This window comes from Periophthalmus magnuspinnatus, chromosome 22, assembly GCF_009829125.3.
Source record: "Periophthalmus magnuspinnatus isolate fPerMag1 chromosome 22, fPerMag1.2.pri, whole genome shotgun sequence".
NCBI classification, from domain to species: Eukaryota; Metazoa; Chordata; class Actinopteri; order Gobiiformes; family Gobiidae; genus Periophthalmus; species Periophthalmus magnuspinnatus.
In genome coordinates this window covers 4733544-4750878 of record NC_047147.1, presented here as the reverse complement: position 1 = coordinate 4750878, position 17335 = coordinate 4733544, and the positions used below count along the sequence as shown (strand labels likewise).

Below are 17335 nucleotides of genomic sequence, written 5' to 3'. Positions count from 1 at the left end.
GTGGTCACGTGATGTTGCTATGAGAACCACATTATGACCTGGAACAGAGGAGACATCGCTGGGACAGAGGAAAATGCACATTGTCCCTGGATTAAGGATGAACTCCATCAATCCATCCATGTTCTTCCTCTTATCCGGGGCCGGGTTGCGGGGGCAGCAGTCTAAGCAGGGACTCCCAGACTTCCCTCAGCCCAAACATGTCCTCCAGCTCTTCCGGTGGGACCCCAAGGCGTTCCCAAGCCAGCCGAGAGACATCGTCCCTCCAGCATGTCTTGGATCTTCCCCAGGCCTCCTCCCGGTGGGACATGCCCAAAACACCTCCCTAAGGAGGCGTCCAGGAGGCATCCTGAACAGATTCTCGAGCCACTTCAGCTGCTCCTCTCGATGTGGAGGAGCAGTGGCTCTACTCCAAGCTCCTCCACTGTGACCAAGCTTCTCACCTTATCTCTAAGGGAGTGCCCAGCGAGAGTCGTTGGACAAAATCAAAAATGAAAATGTGCCCACAGGACTTTAAACCAAGATGAGGGGGCCGTTTTACTCTCACACACCTGGTATACTGTCCTGAAGAAGGCGGACTGCAGATGGCACCATTGTTCTGCCTCCACTGGTAGGAAAATGGTGCCAAAACCTTTAAAAAAACAGTACATCACGTGACCACCCTTAGCACTAATGAGCAGTCCTTAAATTCACATCACCCGCTGTCACTTGAGTTTGGTTGGTTTTGTCCTTTTATAAAACGTCTTTATTGGTTCCGTGGCAGCTTAAGGCCTTTAACATCCATTATAAAGAAGATTCTCACACCAAGGTTATTTTCAGACATGTTTAAAGCATTTTTCCCCAGTTGATTTGATTCCTACAGTGTATTTCTTTTGCATAAAACCAAATATATTACAGCTATAACTCTGTCTTTTACCCTCTTCACAAAATTATTCATATTTGTTTAATTTTGTTAGTGAATGTCTTTTCATTTTTGACACGGTCCCTTTCTTATCCGCTCTCCTGGGACTTGTTTCACTTTTTCCGCTCTCAGATTTAAAGCTCAAACTGCCAAATAATTCAGACTAACGCCAGTGTAACTTTATTGTTGAAACGCCTGATGATGGATAACGTGCCATAATTTTACGTGAAGCTTTTGGGTCAAGAAATGTTGGTTAAAGTCCAAGTTTTGTGGTTTTAGCACCATGAGGTCTGGCACTACTTTGAAATCCAAATATTTACTGAGGAAGTTTGCAAAAAACTGCAATTACACACCTCACTGGCTGTATCTACATGTTTACATATATTAAATCTTGACTTTCTGTGCAATTATCAAAATTTAAAGTTTGAGTACAATATGTGCCCTCATTTTGCCACTCAGAACTTGGGTTTTAAACTAAAGTGTAGAAACATTGCTAATTTAATGCTCAACAGGTTCATTTTTACAGTCTGGAACTAATATTTTTTTTAAATATTTGTGATGTTTGTTCAGGTATGTGCAAAAAAAAAGCAATATCATTTTTACCATAATCAAACCGCCCTATTTTCCATTTAAATCAAACATAATCTCATTTTATTCAGTATAAATGATGTTAGAATACTTAAGTTATACATTCAACTGTACCTTTGACTGTCTATAAGTCATTTAAATGCAGTGCTGATTGGATCTTTATCTCCGTGCCCCCCTCCTTCCCTCTTTTTTTGCACCCCTCCTGCGTTTCTGCTCTCAGCCAATCAAACATGGCCCCCGCTGCCGGGCTTATGACCCGCACCGTTACCATGGCGACGCCGGCCTGCCTCCCCGAGCTCCTGTCATGCATGTTAAGTGGCTCCAGGATGCTCCCGCGATGTCTACGTCTCCACCGCTCTCTCTCTATCTTCTTTTTTATGTCTCTACCTACCTCTCTCCTGTCTTACTTATTTCATACTCTCTTTCTCTCGCTCTCTCTTTATTTATTTGGCTTACTCTCTCACTCATCCCTCCTCTCTCCCTCTTTTTCTCCCCTTCTCTCTCTCTTTCTTACTATCTTCTCTCTCTCCCTTTACCTCTCTCCCTCCTTTACTTATTTCATATTCTCTTTCTCTCTCTCTTTATTATTATTTAATTATTTATCTGGCTTACTCTCTCACTCATCCCTCTTCTCTTTCCCCCTCTTTTTCTTCTTTTCTCTCTCTATTTCTTACTATCTTCTCTCTTCCTTTACCTCTTTCCTGTCTTACTTATTTCATACTCTCTTTCTCTCACTCTCTTTATTTATCTGGCTTACTTTCTCACTCATCCCTCTTCTCTTTCCCCTTCTTTCTCCCCTTCTCTCTCGTTTTTACCATCTTCTTTCTCTCCATCTTTACTTATTTCTTTCGTGCCCTTTTTCTTTCTCTCTTTCTATCACTCCCTCACTCTCTTCCCATGTCCTCCTCTCCCTCTGTTCCTTCTTTCCCATCTCTCTCTCTCTCTCTCTCTCTCTCTCTCTCTCTCTCTCTCTCATTCTTAAACACACATGGGACAGAGGAGTAATAGTAGTTTGCCTTTTTTTTGCACTGTTCACAACATTCAAGAGAAAACCCTATGGTCATATTTATATTTTAAGTAATATTTCTCTTGGCTCATTTTAAAAGCTGTTTTTTTAATTTATAGACCTCTTATTTCATATATTTAAATTCTCATTGTCAAAGATGGTCCAGGCTGTTGCTTGTTTCTATCTAATACTCCCTCTCCATTCATAAAAGTACACAGCCGGTGTGGGATAACTGCAGAGGTCCTGTCCTGTTTGAGTTAATCCCTTGTACAGTCTCTCCTGCCCTGGTGGTGACTTGAGGTATTGCAACAACAAACCTGTTTCTTTTCCATCAGGTGCTAAAATGTGAGCTGCTGCTTTGACACGTTGGTTTAGTCCTGATTTGGTCCCAGTTCAGTCCTGATGTAGACTTGGTTTAGTCCTGTTGTAGTTCTGGTCTCTTGTATTTATTATTTAATGCTTTTTAAAGTTGATCACAATTCAACTATAGTTTCAATTTGTGTTTTTAAAATGTAAATTTACAAGCTATGCATTTGGAGTATAGACAAATGTTTGTTGGCTTAGACCGGAGATGCTCAAACTATTTTTTATCAAGGGCCACATCTAAAAACATAGGGGACACAGACCGGTGATCAGTGCAGTGCGGTGCTTTACACACAGCTTTGACAGAGTCGCTGTGGATTAATAAGGCTTTAAACACATTAATTTTAGGTCTGTAACACACTGGAATGTGATGTTTGAGGTTATAGTGGTAGAAATAGTTTAATTTGCTGTTAAAAATACTGTGTATGATCAATTGGGTCAGATCAGCAGGAGGTCTGAGGGCCAATAAAAACTGCTCTGAGGGCCGCATTTGGCCCCCGGGCCATAGTTTGGACACCCCTGTCTTAGACTGTAGGGTTCGAGCCACAGCACAACTTCAGCCTCTGGTATCACACTTTGTATCACATTACTCATTTACATGTGCAGGTTCATACATTAAATATAAACTTTATTCCCTCGTCACAGTTTTATTATTGATCTGTTTTACAGTTTTACATTTTCTACACACAACCCGACCGTTTATTATCCAACCCTCTCATTTCTGATTTAAAATATTAAAGTAGTGCTTGTTAACAACATGTACTCCAGGCATGCCCCGCAATTTAAGAACACACTGAAACTTTTAATTTAAAGGTGCATTGTGTAACTTTTATGGTATAGTTTTTTGGAGATATTAATACTGTGCCTGCAATGTTCCGCAGTATGGAATGGAAACATACTGTGAATCTTGGCCTGTCACCGTATATCGTTACAGAGAATTTTTGCGATAAACGATAATATTTAATCTACTTTATGCCACAGATTAAGATTAAAATAAAGCAAAATAATCCCAGTAAACTATTTTTAAATAACAGCAACATTAAAAGGCCAAAAATCGCAAAATGAACCAATAATTAGCTGTAGATGTTACTTATCCAACCCTCAACCGTTATTTAAAAAATTACTCACGATAAATAATGAGCCTCAAAATATATTGAAAAATAAATCGATTTAGTAATTATTCCTGACAGGCCTTGTGTATCTCCATGGAGACGAGCAAAGTTACAGAACACACCTGTGGAGAGGCTGCCGTGCTCACAGGAAATATGCATGTTTTTAAAAGTTTTTTAAAATTGGTTTTGGTTGGTTGTTATGGTCATTATGTTTGTATGTCTTGCATTTAATACAAAAATAAAAAATGAAATAAATAAAGAAATAATAATAATATGTATGTTTTACACTTTACACTTTATTTGTTTTGCGATACAAACACATCTAATTTAATAAATGCAGATATAGATATGTTTAAAGCCGTACTGTGGAATATTTCAGGGCAAAGACATAACATAACAAGCAGGTGGACAGAAAAGTGACTTGATGCACCTTCAGCAAACCAAAATCTCAGTTGAGGTAAAATATAAACTGCATTGTGTCAAGGGGGAACCTGGAATCATATAAAAAAAATGAGCGAGCCTCACGTCTGGAGATTTTTACAAATTATTCATGTCCTTCTGTTGACACTGCTGCTGTGACTGAGTGGGAAGAGTAACGTTTGTGGATCCTTTTGTTTTTTTGTGCAGATCTACAAAGTTGAGCGTGTCCAAAAGTCACGTTATAATCCTAAAATGTAACGTAGGATGAGTGCACAGGTGCCACGCGCTTCAGACGTAGTGATGTAGTGAAATAAAATGCATAAATTTGTCTTTTCTACAGCTTGTGTGTAGGATTTGCATGTCATATTTAGTGTCACTGATAAAATGAACTTAAAAAAGGTTTCAAATTGCCCATACTTCATCTGATTTATCCAAAATGTTTAACTATTATCCCACTTTAGATAGGTAAAAAGGGCTGTGCAATCGCTGGATTTGATGACGACGCAACATTTTATGGGTCAGTAATATTTAATACAGATAAAATGAATATACCAGGAGTTAAAATGCAGGTTTTTATTGTAGTACAGTGAGTTTTCAGGTCTAGTCACTGATAGAAATGATCAGGTTTGTGAGTTTTTGTGAGTTTAATCAATAGGAAAATCTGAATCCTGCCCCAGATCTGCAAGTATGACACCAAAAAACAACAAATATAAACACGTAAATATAAAAAAAACAAAACAACATAATGCAATTTCAAGCTGTATTCAAGCTCTATTCGGCCACAAAAGCGTTACCAGTTTGCACAAAAATAGGTCTATACTTTCTCTACACGTAAATATAAGTATAAAAGTCATTATTTTTCATGTGAAATTGCGTTCTTGCCGGTGTCTTCCCTCAGAAAACCCCTCTTCCTCACATAACAGAGATGTCGCAGCCTCGTGTGTGTACGACACCCGCAGACAGACGTCCCGGCGTACATCTGTATATACATGTGCTACTGCTAGTACTACTACCTCACCCTCACCTCAGTACAAACACCATGTACAAGTCAGTATTCAAATACACACTCTCTTAGCCTGCCCCCTACTGTTGCCCAGTGCTCCTCTCAAACACACATGAATGCAATGGCACACACAACAGCTACAAAAAACCCAACTAACTCCCAAAAATGCTGCAAAAATACACAAACACAAGCTAGGGATGAAATGAAAGTGGAGCTAATTTTGCCAAGCTCACGTTTTTGCGTTTAAACCTAATTATCCACTTGGAGAAATAGCCTGGGTAAAGAACTTTGTGGATCATGCTGCCCCTAGCTGTGAGGTTGGGTTTTGCATCACCTTTTGCCTTGTGTGTTCATTTGCATATTTAAATTATAACAGAACCAACCATGCAATTAATAGTCTGGTCCAGTTTAATGTAATAACTTGACCTAATTTTACCCCCAACGCAAACGATATGAGGATTGTTACAGCGTGATTACATCATTTCCCAAATAAAACAGAGATTACGTCATGTATTTTCATTTTTTCCCATAATTTTTGTGTAAATAATTTGCACGTTTTGAACAAAATATCGCACAAGCCCAATTATCTTTGGTTTTTTTTGTTTGTTTTTTGCCAAATTAAAATGTCTAAATGTCAAACTTTGTCATTTACACCTTCTCTGACTTCTCTGACTCTAATCTTATAAAACTAAATTTATGAATATAAATATGACAGTTTTTCTAATTTTGTGACCTTTGGAAATAGTTTTAACAACAGCTCATTTTACAATGTTCTGAAGGTGCAGTTCTCGTTGTGTCCAGTTGGTGTCCTCCTTGTCTCACTTTTCCAGCCAGGGTGGAATTAAATTAACTATTTGGATCACATTTTTGCGCTATTAAAGCTTGTAATGAAAGATTAGGCACTTGCATATTTTTTGTATATTTTTTATATTTTTTGTATTTTTTTTAAATATATTTTTTGTATTTTTAAGAACATATTTGTATATTTCAAGGTGAATTTAGTTTCAATCTCAAAGCGCTATAAGAATAATATGAGTCTAAAGCTGTTCTTAAAACTATGGTGTGACAATTACCTAGTAGTTACTACTAGTTTTGACCCTTTCTTGTTGCCGTAGTTTTGTATGGAAACAAGTGGTATTTCTGTCAAAATATTCACACATTTATTACTTTGACAAAGGTATAATTGACCTATATTTGTTTGTATTTGGTTCAGTGTTGGCCATTTTAACAGGATTCATGGGGCCAGGGCACCAGGGCACTTTACTTTGATTTATGACGTCTAAATATTTTTACTGCGTCACATAAACATAAACTGTTGGTAATTGCAGTAATAATTATAATTGACTGCATTGTTAAACACATTATTGTTTATTTAATGACTGTTGTTACGTTTGACGGCTGTGTTTTTATTACCATGTCTTACCACTACAACGTATTAGCTACTACAAACTACTACTAGTACTACTACTATTACTGTTACCCTGTGGTGGAACCTAGTGAAGTAAAAGTACTTACCGTAACTAAAAATGATGTATCTGTATTTAAAGTGGATACCTTTTACTTTCACGTCAGTACATTTGAGAGCAGTATCTGTACTTTCTGCTCCACTATGTTTTTGAACAGGACTGAAAAGTATAAAGTACTTTTGTTATTGTTGTTTGGCTCAGGTGTTTCTGTTGAACAAAATCTTTGTCAAAATAGCTGCATTTGAAGCTTTATTAGATCTCAAAATCTGCGTGAAATACTTTTACTTTTTACTCTTGAAGTACATTTTTACACAAGTGCATTAATACTTTTACTGTACCTGTACTTTTACTTAAGTAACAGAATTGAGTACTTTATCCACCACTGCTGGACTGTGCTGTACCACCTCTACCATCACCACTACTGCTACTGCTGCTACTACTACTGTCACTGCTACTGCTACTACTACGACTACTACTACTACTACTACTACTACTACTACTACTACTACTATCACTGCTATTACTACAATTATTACTGCCATTGTTTCTACTACTACTACTACTACTGTCACTGCCATTACTACTACTACTACTATCACCAGCACTACCACTACTGCCACTGTTACTACTACTACTATTACTACTGTCACTGCAATTACTACTACTACTACCACTACTACCAGTACCACCAGTACTACTACTACCATTACCACTCCTGTAGTATTTGTACGTATTCTGTTGAGATATTCCCAGACTCATCTGATTCTTCTTTGTGTTTTTCAGGAGCTGGAGAGAGTTAAGTGCAGTGACTCCTGGAACTTGCCCAGACACTTCCCCACTGCCCCGTCCCGTACCTCCAGACGTGGACTCGTCCTGTCCCGTCCTGCCCCGTCCTGTCCCTCCAGTCGTGGAGTCAACACATACAGTAATATTGCATCGTCAACAACCAATCGAGCGAGATGATCACCTCAGAACTACCCGTGCTACAGTAAGTTTAATATTTATTATGTATTTATTATTTTGGCTGATGGTTCAACATGTAAAAAAACATGTAAATAAGCAGTAAATGTGTAGTGTTGATGACGGTATGAATAAATGTATATTTAGCATCAATATTGAGGTTGTGGGTTTGATTCTTGCTGGTGTCCTGCAGGGTGTTTGCATGTTCTCTCTGTATCACCATCAGTTCATGTATGTGCTGGGTCAGAGGTCGGCTTGTTCATCCTTACACTGTGGCTCTGTGTGGCTTTGGAAAATAGTATATTTTTTTTTGTGTTGTGTGTGTGTTAGTTCTTTTTTTATTGTAGTTGTAAATTGGAAGATTATTGTGATTATTGTGAAATATTAATATAAATTATATTATTTTTTCCGCTACACGCTCCGAAAGCCCACAGGAGATATTTATGGATGACGACTCACAGCATTTTTTATTTGCTACGTGGACAATTTTATGTTCAGCTTTTTAATTCATTTGAAAGGGACCTTCAACTCTGTGTGTGTTTTGTTTGTTTTTTTTCCAGAATGTTCAAAATGTGTTCATTACATAAATAAAATGTAATTTTCTCTGTAGTACTTCATGGATTTTATAAGCAACACATTATAGTTTATACAAAGTGTAAAGATAAAAAAAAACAAAAACAATATATACAGTGTTATCTTCATTTTAGATGTCAGAAAGTATTTTCTTTTCCTTGGAAACTGTTTCCAAATGGCTCTCTGGGGGAGAAAGGTCACCTCTGTGTGAGGTGAATAGTCTGTGATAGTGGGATTGGTACTTGGTTGTGGAAGAAATTTTAATTTGACTTTTTATCTATCTAATCTATATATTCCCTCAAACGTAGACTTTTACAAAATCTATAAAATATAATGCTAAAAACTTGATGGGAACCTAAATAATCATGACCATTTTACATATAATTTTATCTTAATGTGAGTTTGTAAACTTTATAAACTGAAACCTTATTAATACATTTTTCAGTATTTGTGTAATTGCATAATAACATTAGGTTAGGTTCCTCATAGCAGATTAGCCTCTGTTGTGTCTTATTTTTCAATATTTCAGTGTATATTTAGTCTCATCACTTAACTCTTCTCCACATTATGAAAGAGGAAACCCTGCTGCATTCACATCATTTCTCATCTGTTATATTATGATTCAAAACTAAAGTATTGTGTTTTTTCATTGCAGGGACTCGTCTAATGAGTCGGGAGCCACAGACGCCGTGAGTCTGAGCATGAGCATGAGCGAGATCGAAGACCCGGAGGTGAAAGGCAGAAAGAAGAGAGGACGACCCGGGAAACAAGCACAGGTGAGGGGCGCACACAAAAACAGCAGACTTTTACAGTGGATGTAACTTTAAACTTTTACTGATCTCTGTTCTAATGTTGTTTCCTCGTCACAAACAGACCTGGAGTTGTGTTTTGTTTTATTCACACACATTTAACTTATCACGACTGAACTAAAGGTAAAACGTAGCTGTTAACTTGAAAACTACCACTTGATGACATCACAAGGTGGAACAGAGCATTTTGAGCTTTGGAGATGTAGACAGACTAATAATAAAGTGTTACTCAAACATGTGTGAATGAAACAAAACACAACTCCAGGTGTGTTTTTAAGGAGGTAACAGCATCAGAACATGACTTAAAGCTCATAAGAGTCAGTTTTATCTAATATTTAAACCTTTGAAACTAAATATTAAAGCTGAAGAAGAACTAAGTAACTTTCTTTGTCTAGGTGTCTAATAAAAAACCCAGGAGATCTCCGACTGATAAGACCATGAGTATGTCCAGGGGGCGGGGCAAAGCCAATGGAGTTGCCCAACACAACGGGGACAACGCAGATCCCGTCACGCTGTTTGAGGTGGTCAAAGTGGGAAAGAGCGCCATGCAGGTCAGCGCCAAGGACAGTAACACATAAAGGAGATTATAAAGCAAAAATATTGTTATACAGTGGTCCCTCACTTATCGCAGGGTTACGTTCTAAAAATAACCCGCAATAGGTGATATTTGCAAAGTATCAGCTTTATTTTTTACATTTATTCTCTGTTTTGCGGCTGTAAAACCCCTCACCACACACTTTATACACTTTTCTCACACAGGCATTAACATTTTCTCACATTTCTCTCTTGTTTAAACACTCTCAAAGTTCAAACAATCGTAGGTATCGGTGCAGAACGTTTCATCGACATTGTGGGTTTTGTCGGGGAGAAAAAAATTGCAAACATACAGCACTTCAGGGTCACACTGCGATCCAACGTTTATGTTTGTCTGAACACATTCTGTACTGTACAGGAGACACGGCATGGAGGAGACAATGATGGACAATGGTCTACAGTCCCTAAGCCAATCAGGATGCAGAACACAATGCACGTTCAGACAATGTTAAAAAAGCATGCAAAATTACACAAAAAATATGCGAAACAGCAAGACCGCAAAAGTGAGGGACCACTGTACTGTTTTAGACATATTCATGTAAATTTGGTCCTGGTTTATTCTTTTTTCTTTCAAACAAACACCTTTAGCATAAAAATACTTCTTCATTTACAGTTTTATTTAAATATTATAACTCGCCGTGTCAACATAAACGATTGCATATATAAATTTAGTTTTGTTTTGTATTGTATTAAATGTTCCTTGTGCTTTCCCAGTGTGTGGTGGACGACTGGATCGAGTCGTATAAACAGGACAGAGACATGGCTCTTCTCGACCTCATCAACTTTTTCATTCAGTGTTCAGGTTGCAAAGGTACGACTTAAATGCACACATCTTTACAGAAACACTATAGTCCACACGTAAAACCTCTTTAACAATCCTTTCTTCTCTTCGGTAACCAGGCACCGTACGGATCGAGATGTTCAGAAATATGCAAAACGCTGAGATCATTCGCAAGATGACTGAGGAGTTTGATGAGGTAAAAGTATTAAAATATTATATTAAAAGCTAAATATTGTTTGATTATTGACTGAAAAGGGTATGGGAAATACAATTATCCTCAGAGATTAACCTTAAATGTAAAATAGTTCCAAAATAATGTCCAACGCTGTGTTATTTTCAATATAATAACAACAACAACACGTAATTCAACTGGTTCTTTAACCCTCTCTGTCTCCCCCTACAGGACAGTGGCGATTACCCCCTGACGATGCCTGGTCCCATGTGGAAGAAGTTTCGTTATAATTTCTGTGAGTTTATCGCGGTCCTGATTCGCCAGTGTCAGTACAGCATCATCTACGACGAGTACATGATGGACACCGTGATCTCGCTGCTCACTGGACTCTCAGACTCCCAGGTCCGAGCTTTCAGACACACCTCCACACTCGCAGGTAACGTTATGTGTGTTTTTACTAATCTGGTTATAAATTAAAGAAGCGTTTTTATAACTTGCCGTACGTAAAGGGCTCATATTGTGATATTTTCTGATTTATAATGTTGTTTTCTCATCACAAACAGACCTGGAGTTGTTTTTTTTTTTTTGTTTTTCATTCACACATGTTTAACACACAAACTCTGTGTATTTAGACTGAGTTCTTCTCTCAAACAGAAAACACTTTCTGTTCCACCGTGCGATGTCATCAATTGGTAATACAGGAAGTGCTCCACTGTGTTTCTAAACTCCATCACATGTTCCACAACATGTGATGAATAGATCTGTCTTATTAAATTACAGCGTTTTATTGCTGCAAAGTCTCTTGAAAAACATGCATTCATACTGTGAGTGGGGTCACCTCTGCACAGATCTGACCTTTGACTTGACCTAGTGGTGGCGTTACGGGCTTGTCTCAGTTCAGATAAGTTTAATGTCATATTACAAAACATGAAATGAATGTGAATATAGAGCTTTAACCTGTTAATAAAAAAGCCACATATTTTTACACTCTTTATAAAACCAACTTTAATGTCTTACTTTTAGCAATGAAAAAAACTAAAATCCTCTGTATATTTGTGCGTCCACAGCCATGAAACTGATGACGGCTTTGGTGAACGTGGCGCTGAACCTGAGCATCCATCAGGACAACACTCAGAGACAGTACGAGGCCGAGAGGAACAAGATCGCGGGGAAACGAGCCAATGAGAAGCTCGAGCTGCTGCTGCAAAAGAGGAAGGAGGTGAGGACAAAACCGGAGTCTGAAATACTCAAATTATTCCTATTTTTTTACCTTTTTTTACCTTTAAGATGCGTCTTTTAAAATGTACGACATAAATAAGTGACAGTACATGCAAAAAGCGTCATCCTCTTAGCCTAGTCCATTTTAAAGTACAAATGTGTAACTTTTCTGATGGAGGACATGCCGCCGGCTTGTCTCCATGGTGATGTTATTGTTTTGCCTGAAATATTCCACTGTATTTCATTAAATTCAGTTATGTTGAAAGGCGATCCCCCTGTAACTTTTTTTGCGCATTAAAAGCACCTGTGATTGAATAAATGCTATATATGTTTAATGCCATACTGTGGAACATTCTTAAGTAACATCTCCATAGATATAAGCTCCGAACTGCACATTTAGGAATCATAACCCCCAGAAAAACTTTCTTTAACTTTCATTTTCAATTATCCTGGTTACATGATATCAAAGTTCTTCAACTTTCTATAGAATAAATGATTGAATTATTTCTGTATTTTTTTCTATACTTTACTTTGTTGTAAATATGTGTTACGTGTTATTTTAATTTGAGTTACATGCTTGTTTTTTTTTCTTTTCCAGCTTCAAGAAAACCAAGATGAAATAGAAAACATGATGAACTCAATTTTCAAGGGTATCTTTGTGCATCGCTACAGGTACAAACCACTTTAAACATTACAGATAAAGCCAAAGAAAACTTCAGACTAAGCTAACCATTTTATTAATTTAATTGTCTTTTAACAGGGACGCCATTGCAGAAATCCGTGCCATTTGTATTGAAGAAATCGGAGTTTGGATGAAGATGTACAGTGATGCCTTTCTAAATGACAGTTATTTAAAGTACGTGGGTTGGACACTACATGATCGGGTCAGTTTAACACCTTCATTTGAAAATTATACTCTACAATTAATGAAAACAAACATTGACTTAATAATGTATGTTATTTTTTCCAGCAAGGAGAGGTGCGTCTGAAGTGCCTGAAGGCTTTGCAAAACCTTTATACAAACAGAGAACTATTTCCTAAACTTGAGCTTTTCACAAATCGATTTAAGGTAAAACAAAACCGTTAATTATTAAAACGACTTCTCTATAAAGTTTTATTAATGTTGTATTTTGTATTGTTTTGAAGGATCGTATAGTGTCCATGACTCTGGATAAGGAGTATGATGTAGCTGTGGAGGCAATCAGACTGGTCACTCTTATTTTACAGTAAGTCATTCAGGATTCTGTAGTTAGTGTTTGTCCACTGATCTGAAGGTTGGCTGTTTGATTCCAGCTCCTGCAGATGCATGTCATCATAACCCACCTCGCCTCCCTGTGTCTGCGTACATTAGTGTATAAATCTGTGTGAAGTTGCCTTGAAGGTGGAAAAGCGCTATATAAAAACGTGACCATTTACCGTACAGTTATGACAGCCTAACAAATAATGGTGGATAATATGTCAAAATGTAATTGAATAATGATATGTATTGACTATCTACCAGTTTAGGGATATCATTTTATTGTGAAACAGTGGTTTTCTTCTGTTCCCTAACCACTTTTCCTATTGATCAGCCTTCATTATTCAGTTCACTTAAAGTTTATTTGCATAATGCATTTAAAACTTTAAAACATTAAGCTGACCAAAGAGCTTCACATTAAAAGTCAACAAAAACAAATATACATATAACACGATACATAGGAAAAGAACAATAAAACACCAAGAAATCCTGTCTAGCTTGTATTAAATGCCAGGGAGAAGAGGTGGGTTTTAGCCTTAAATTGTGTTAATCTCCTAGAACCTGGCGTCTACACATGTGGACAACACATTTTTGGGTTTTCTACACCACAATACATTTTTTTTTCTCTACAAGGTCCTGGTGTCCACATATGTCATTAAACTGCCCCTTAAAGGTGACAAAAGAATATAACACATTATAATTTAGATTCAAGATGGATTTTGTTAAAGGCATATATCTGCACTGCACTTCAGATGAGACACATTGTTCCAAGAGGCACAACTGTTATTTCTCATTTTGTTTTTACTCTGTGTTCAATGTTGCTGTGTTCAGGCACTTAATAGTTTTTGCAAATCATTATTCAAATATTCTGTCAAAATCATTCAAAAGTAGAACGAATGTCCTCATATGTGGACATTATTTTTCTCTCAGCCCAAATAATAAAGAGAAATTAATAAAGCCACGAAAGAGCTCAAGTTTTAGGAGATTAAACACTGAGAGGATCTGACAGGCAGAGGGCGCTGTTCCATAGTCTGGGCGCTGCCACAGAAAAGGCTCTGTCACCTCCGGTCTTGAGCAGGAGCTGATGAGCTGATCTCTGACCTCAGGGCTCTGGGTGGAGTATAGGCCTGCAGTAACTCCCTCACACAAAGAGGACCCATAGAGTGCAGACATTTAAACAAGTGATTGACCAGCAGATTTGGGCAATGAGAGTGAAGTGTTAATGCTTACAACCCTTAAATGCCACATATAAAGCTACTAAGACATGTTCATGAGCTGTGATAAAATTAACTAAGGTTTTAACTGAATATAAAACTTTTTCTTTAGGGGCAGTGAAGACGCCTTGTCGAATGAGGACTGTGAAAATGTGTACCACTTGGTTTACTCTGCACATCGACCTGTGGCTGTCGCTGCTGGAGAGTTTCTGCACAGAAAGTAAGTTTAAGTTTATTTAACCAGGATTAAAGAATGCAAAAACCCTGATATTCTTGTTCTATTGTATTTAAGCGTTAATTGTCTTATTTTCTTCTAACTGTATTTATCTGTGCGTCTTCTCAGATTGTTTAGTCGTCATGACCCTCAGGCTGAAGAAGCTCTGGCCAAACGAAGAGGGAGGAGCAGTCCCAATGGAAACCTCATCCGCATGTTGGTGCTCTTCTTCCTGGAGAGTGAGGTAATCTCTCAAATTAGATGTTGTATTATAGCGTAAAATATTTTTATTTACAATGGGCTGATGTATGTCCAAGCACTGACTAAGCCCATCATTGTACAAGTAAAATAATCATCATGGTTGTTATTCCTGTCCTTCTCTAGCTCCATGAACATGCGGCGTACCTAGTGGACTCGCTGTGGGAGAGTTCTCAGGAGCTGCTCAAAGACTGGGAGTGTATGACCGAACTGCTGCTGGAGGAGCCTGTGCAGGGAGAGGAGGGTAAGACTCAACATTCAAACATCAGACACAGTGGTCCCTTGTTTATCGTGGGGGTCACGTTCTAAAAATAACCCGCAATAGGCAAAATCCGCGAAGTAGCAGCTTTATTTTTTTACAATTATTCTATACGTTTTTGGCTGTAAAACCTCTCACCACACACTTTATACACAAGCATTAACATTTTCTCACATTTCTCTCTCGTTTAAACTCTCTCAAAGTTCAAACCTTCGTAGGCGCCTTTGTCGGTGCAGAACGTTTCATCGACATTGTGGGTTTTGTCGGGGAGAAAACAAATTGCAAAAATACAGCACTTCAGAGTCACACTGCGATCCAACATTTATGTAAATTTGTCTGAACACATTCTGTACTGTACAGGAGACACGGCACGGAGGAGACTGATGGACAATGGTCTACAGTCCAACAGCCAATCAGGACGCAGAACACAATGCACGTTCATACGCTGTAAAAAAGCATGTAAAATCGCACACAAAAAAATCCACAAAACAGCGAGACCACGAAAGGTGAACCACGATATAGCGAGGGACAACTGTACAATGAATATTGCATGTACCTGACCCTTAAATGTCTGGATAATATGCCAAAAAGAGATTTTTTTTCCTCAAACTATCATCAAATTTCTTCCTCCAAAGTCTGAACTCCAAACTGCTTTTAAGAAGACCAAAGCTGATCATTAGCTCACTGAGTCTTGATTTAAATTTGATTGATTAAATAGCTCTACATGGTGTTAATATCATCCTGAAATAACATTTGTTAAGGAAATCTAAAGAAAGGAAACACAAAAAGCAAATATCCATTAAATTGACTAAAGTAGCAACCTCACTGTTAACGTCACTACTTCCTGTCCAATTGTAGCTATATAAGGTTTTTGAGTCACACTAAAATTAATAAATATTTAAAGATAATTCAGTGGACAGGGAGCTGCGGGTGGATGTCAACATGTATGCTATACCGGAGGACTCATTTCTGTCTTTTCTTCGCTAATTTTGAGGCATAATAAACACCATAGCACATCCACAAAGTATTCTACATATAAACATAATCAGGTAGTCTTTATTTGATTTTATTTGAATTTGAATAGGTTGTTTATTTTATATTTTCCGATGTTGATAGGAGTAAGTAGCTGTGGACAGAGCTTATTGACAATACCATTCACTTTATAAGCTCATCCTTTCTGTGAACTTTTCCTGAACAAGTACCTGTTGTATTTTTTGTTTTTGTTTTTATTATTCATATTTCCCTGGTATCTTTTTGTGCAGTGTTATCAGACAGACAGGAGAGTGCCCTGATTGAACTCACAGTGTGCACAATTCGACAGGCTGCAGAAGCACACCCCCCGGTCGGCCGCGGGACGGGCAAACGGGTAAACCAGCCTCATAATGTTACTGGAACATAGGGGCCCTTTTAAGTTCAGTAAATATGAAGTTATTTATACTTATAATGTGGGTATATTGGCTTTACTTGTATTTACTCCTTATTGAACACTTAAAGTTTATTTTGTATGTTTGTCCAGGTGCTGACGGCGAAGGAGAGGAAGACGCAGATAGATGATAAAAATAAACTGACGGAGCATTTCATCATGGCGTTACCGATGCTTTTGTCCAAGGTAAAAAAAATTTTTTTGGTTCTGTGTTTTTGCTGAGTGAAACATAAGTGATGTGTTTGTCAAGTAATAAACAACACAAGGAGGTCTAACTGATAAAAATGTTTATATTTATATTTTATACATTTTGTTTTTATCCCCATGTAACAATATAATTAAATCACACTTTTCTGTTCATTACAAACAACCTAAAATGTGTATGTAGCTCTAGGTTAGACTCAAGTATTGTACAAATTAGTTAATATAATGTAAAATTAAGAAATGTCCCTAAATATCGGATTACACTGCAAGTTTTATCAACTAATTGCGTGATAACACTAGACCAGGGGTGTCCAAACTACGGTCCTGGGGCCACATGCAGCCCTCTGACCATTTTTTTTTTTGGCCCTCAGACCATCTCATAAAGAAATTTTTTTTTAGCAGTTTAAGTATGTCTACCACTATATCCTCAATAATATCCCATTTTGTTGTGAAATAGACCTAAAATTATCGTTCCAAGCTTTATTAAAAGGTACGGTGGTCGCGTCAAAACTATATCCAAGGCACTCATCTGAAATCAAAGTATTGACCACCGTTTTGTTGCC

General features: G+C 37.6%; 1 protein-coding gene across 1 annotated transcript in view; it reads left to right on the top strand.

Moving 5' to 3' along the window:
- Nucleotides 1-17335, top strand: part of stag1a (stromal antigen 1a) — a 58921-nt gene that overhangs the window by 26769 nt on the left and 14817 nt on the right. Inside the window, 16 exon segments of the mRNA XM_033988139.2 lie at nucleotides 7640-7844; nucleotides 9045-9165; nucleotides 9594-9749; nucleotides 10507-10603; nucleotides 10693-10769; nucleotides 10977-11181; nucleotides 11813-11964; nucleotides 12562-12635; nucleotides 12724-12847; nucleotides 12934-13032; nucleotides 13110-13189; nucleotides 14527-14634; nucleotides 14758-14872; nucleotides 15013-15130; nucleotides 16408-16511; nucleotides 16662-16754. Of these exon segments, the coding sequence (XP_033844030.1) occupies nucleotides 7816-7844; nucleotides 9045-9165; nucleotides 9594-9749; nucleotides 10507-10603; nucleotides 10693-10769; nucleotides 10977-11181; nucleotides 11813-11964; nucleotides 12562-12635; nucleotides 12724-12847; nucleotides 12934-13032; nucleotides 13110-13189; nucleotides 14527-14634; nucleotides 14758-14872; nucleotides 15013-15130; nucleotides 16408-16511; nucleotides 16662-16754 (1752 nt within the window). The 5' untranslated portion in view covers nucleotides 7640-7815.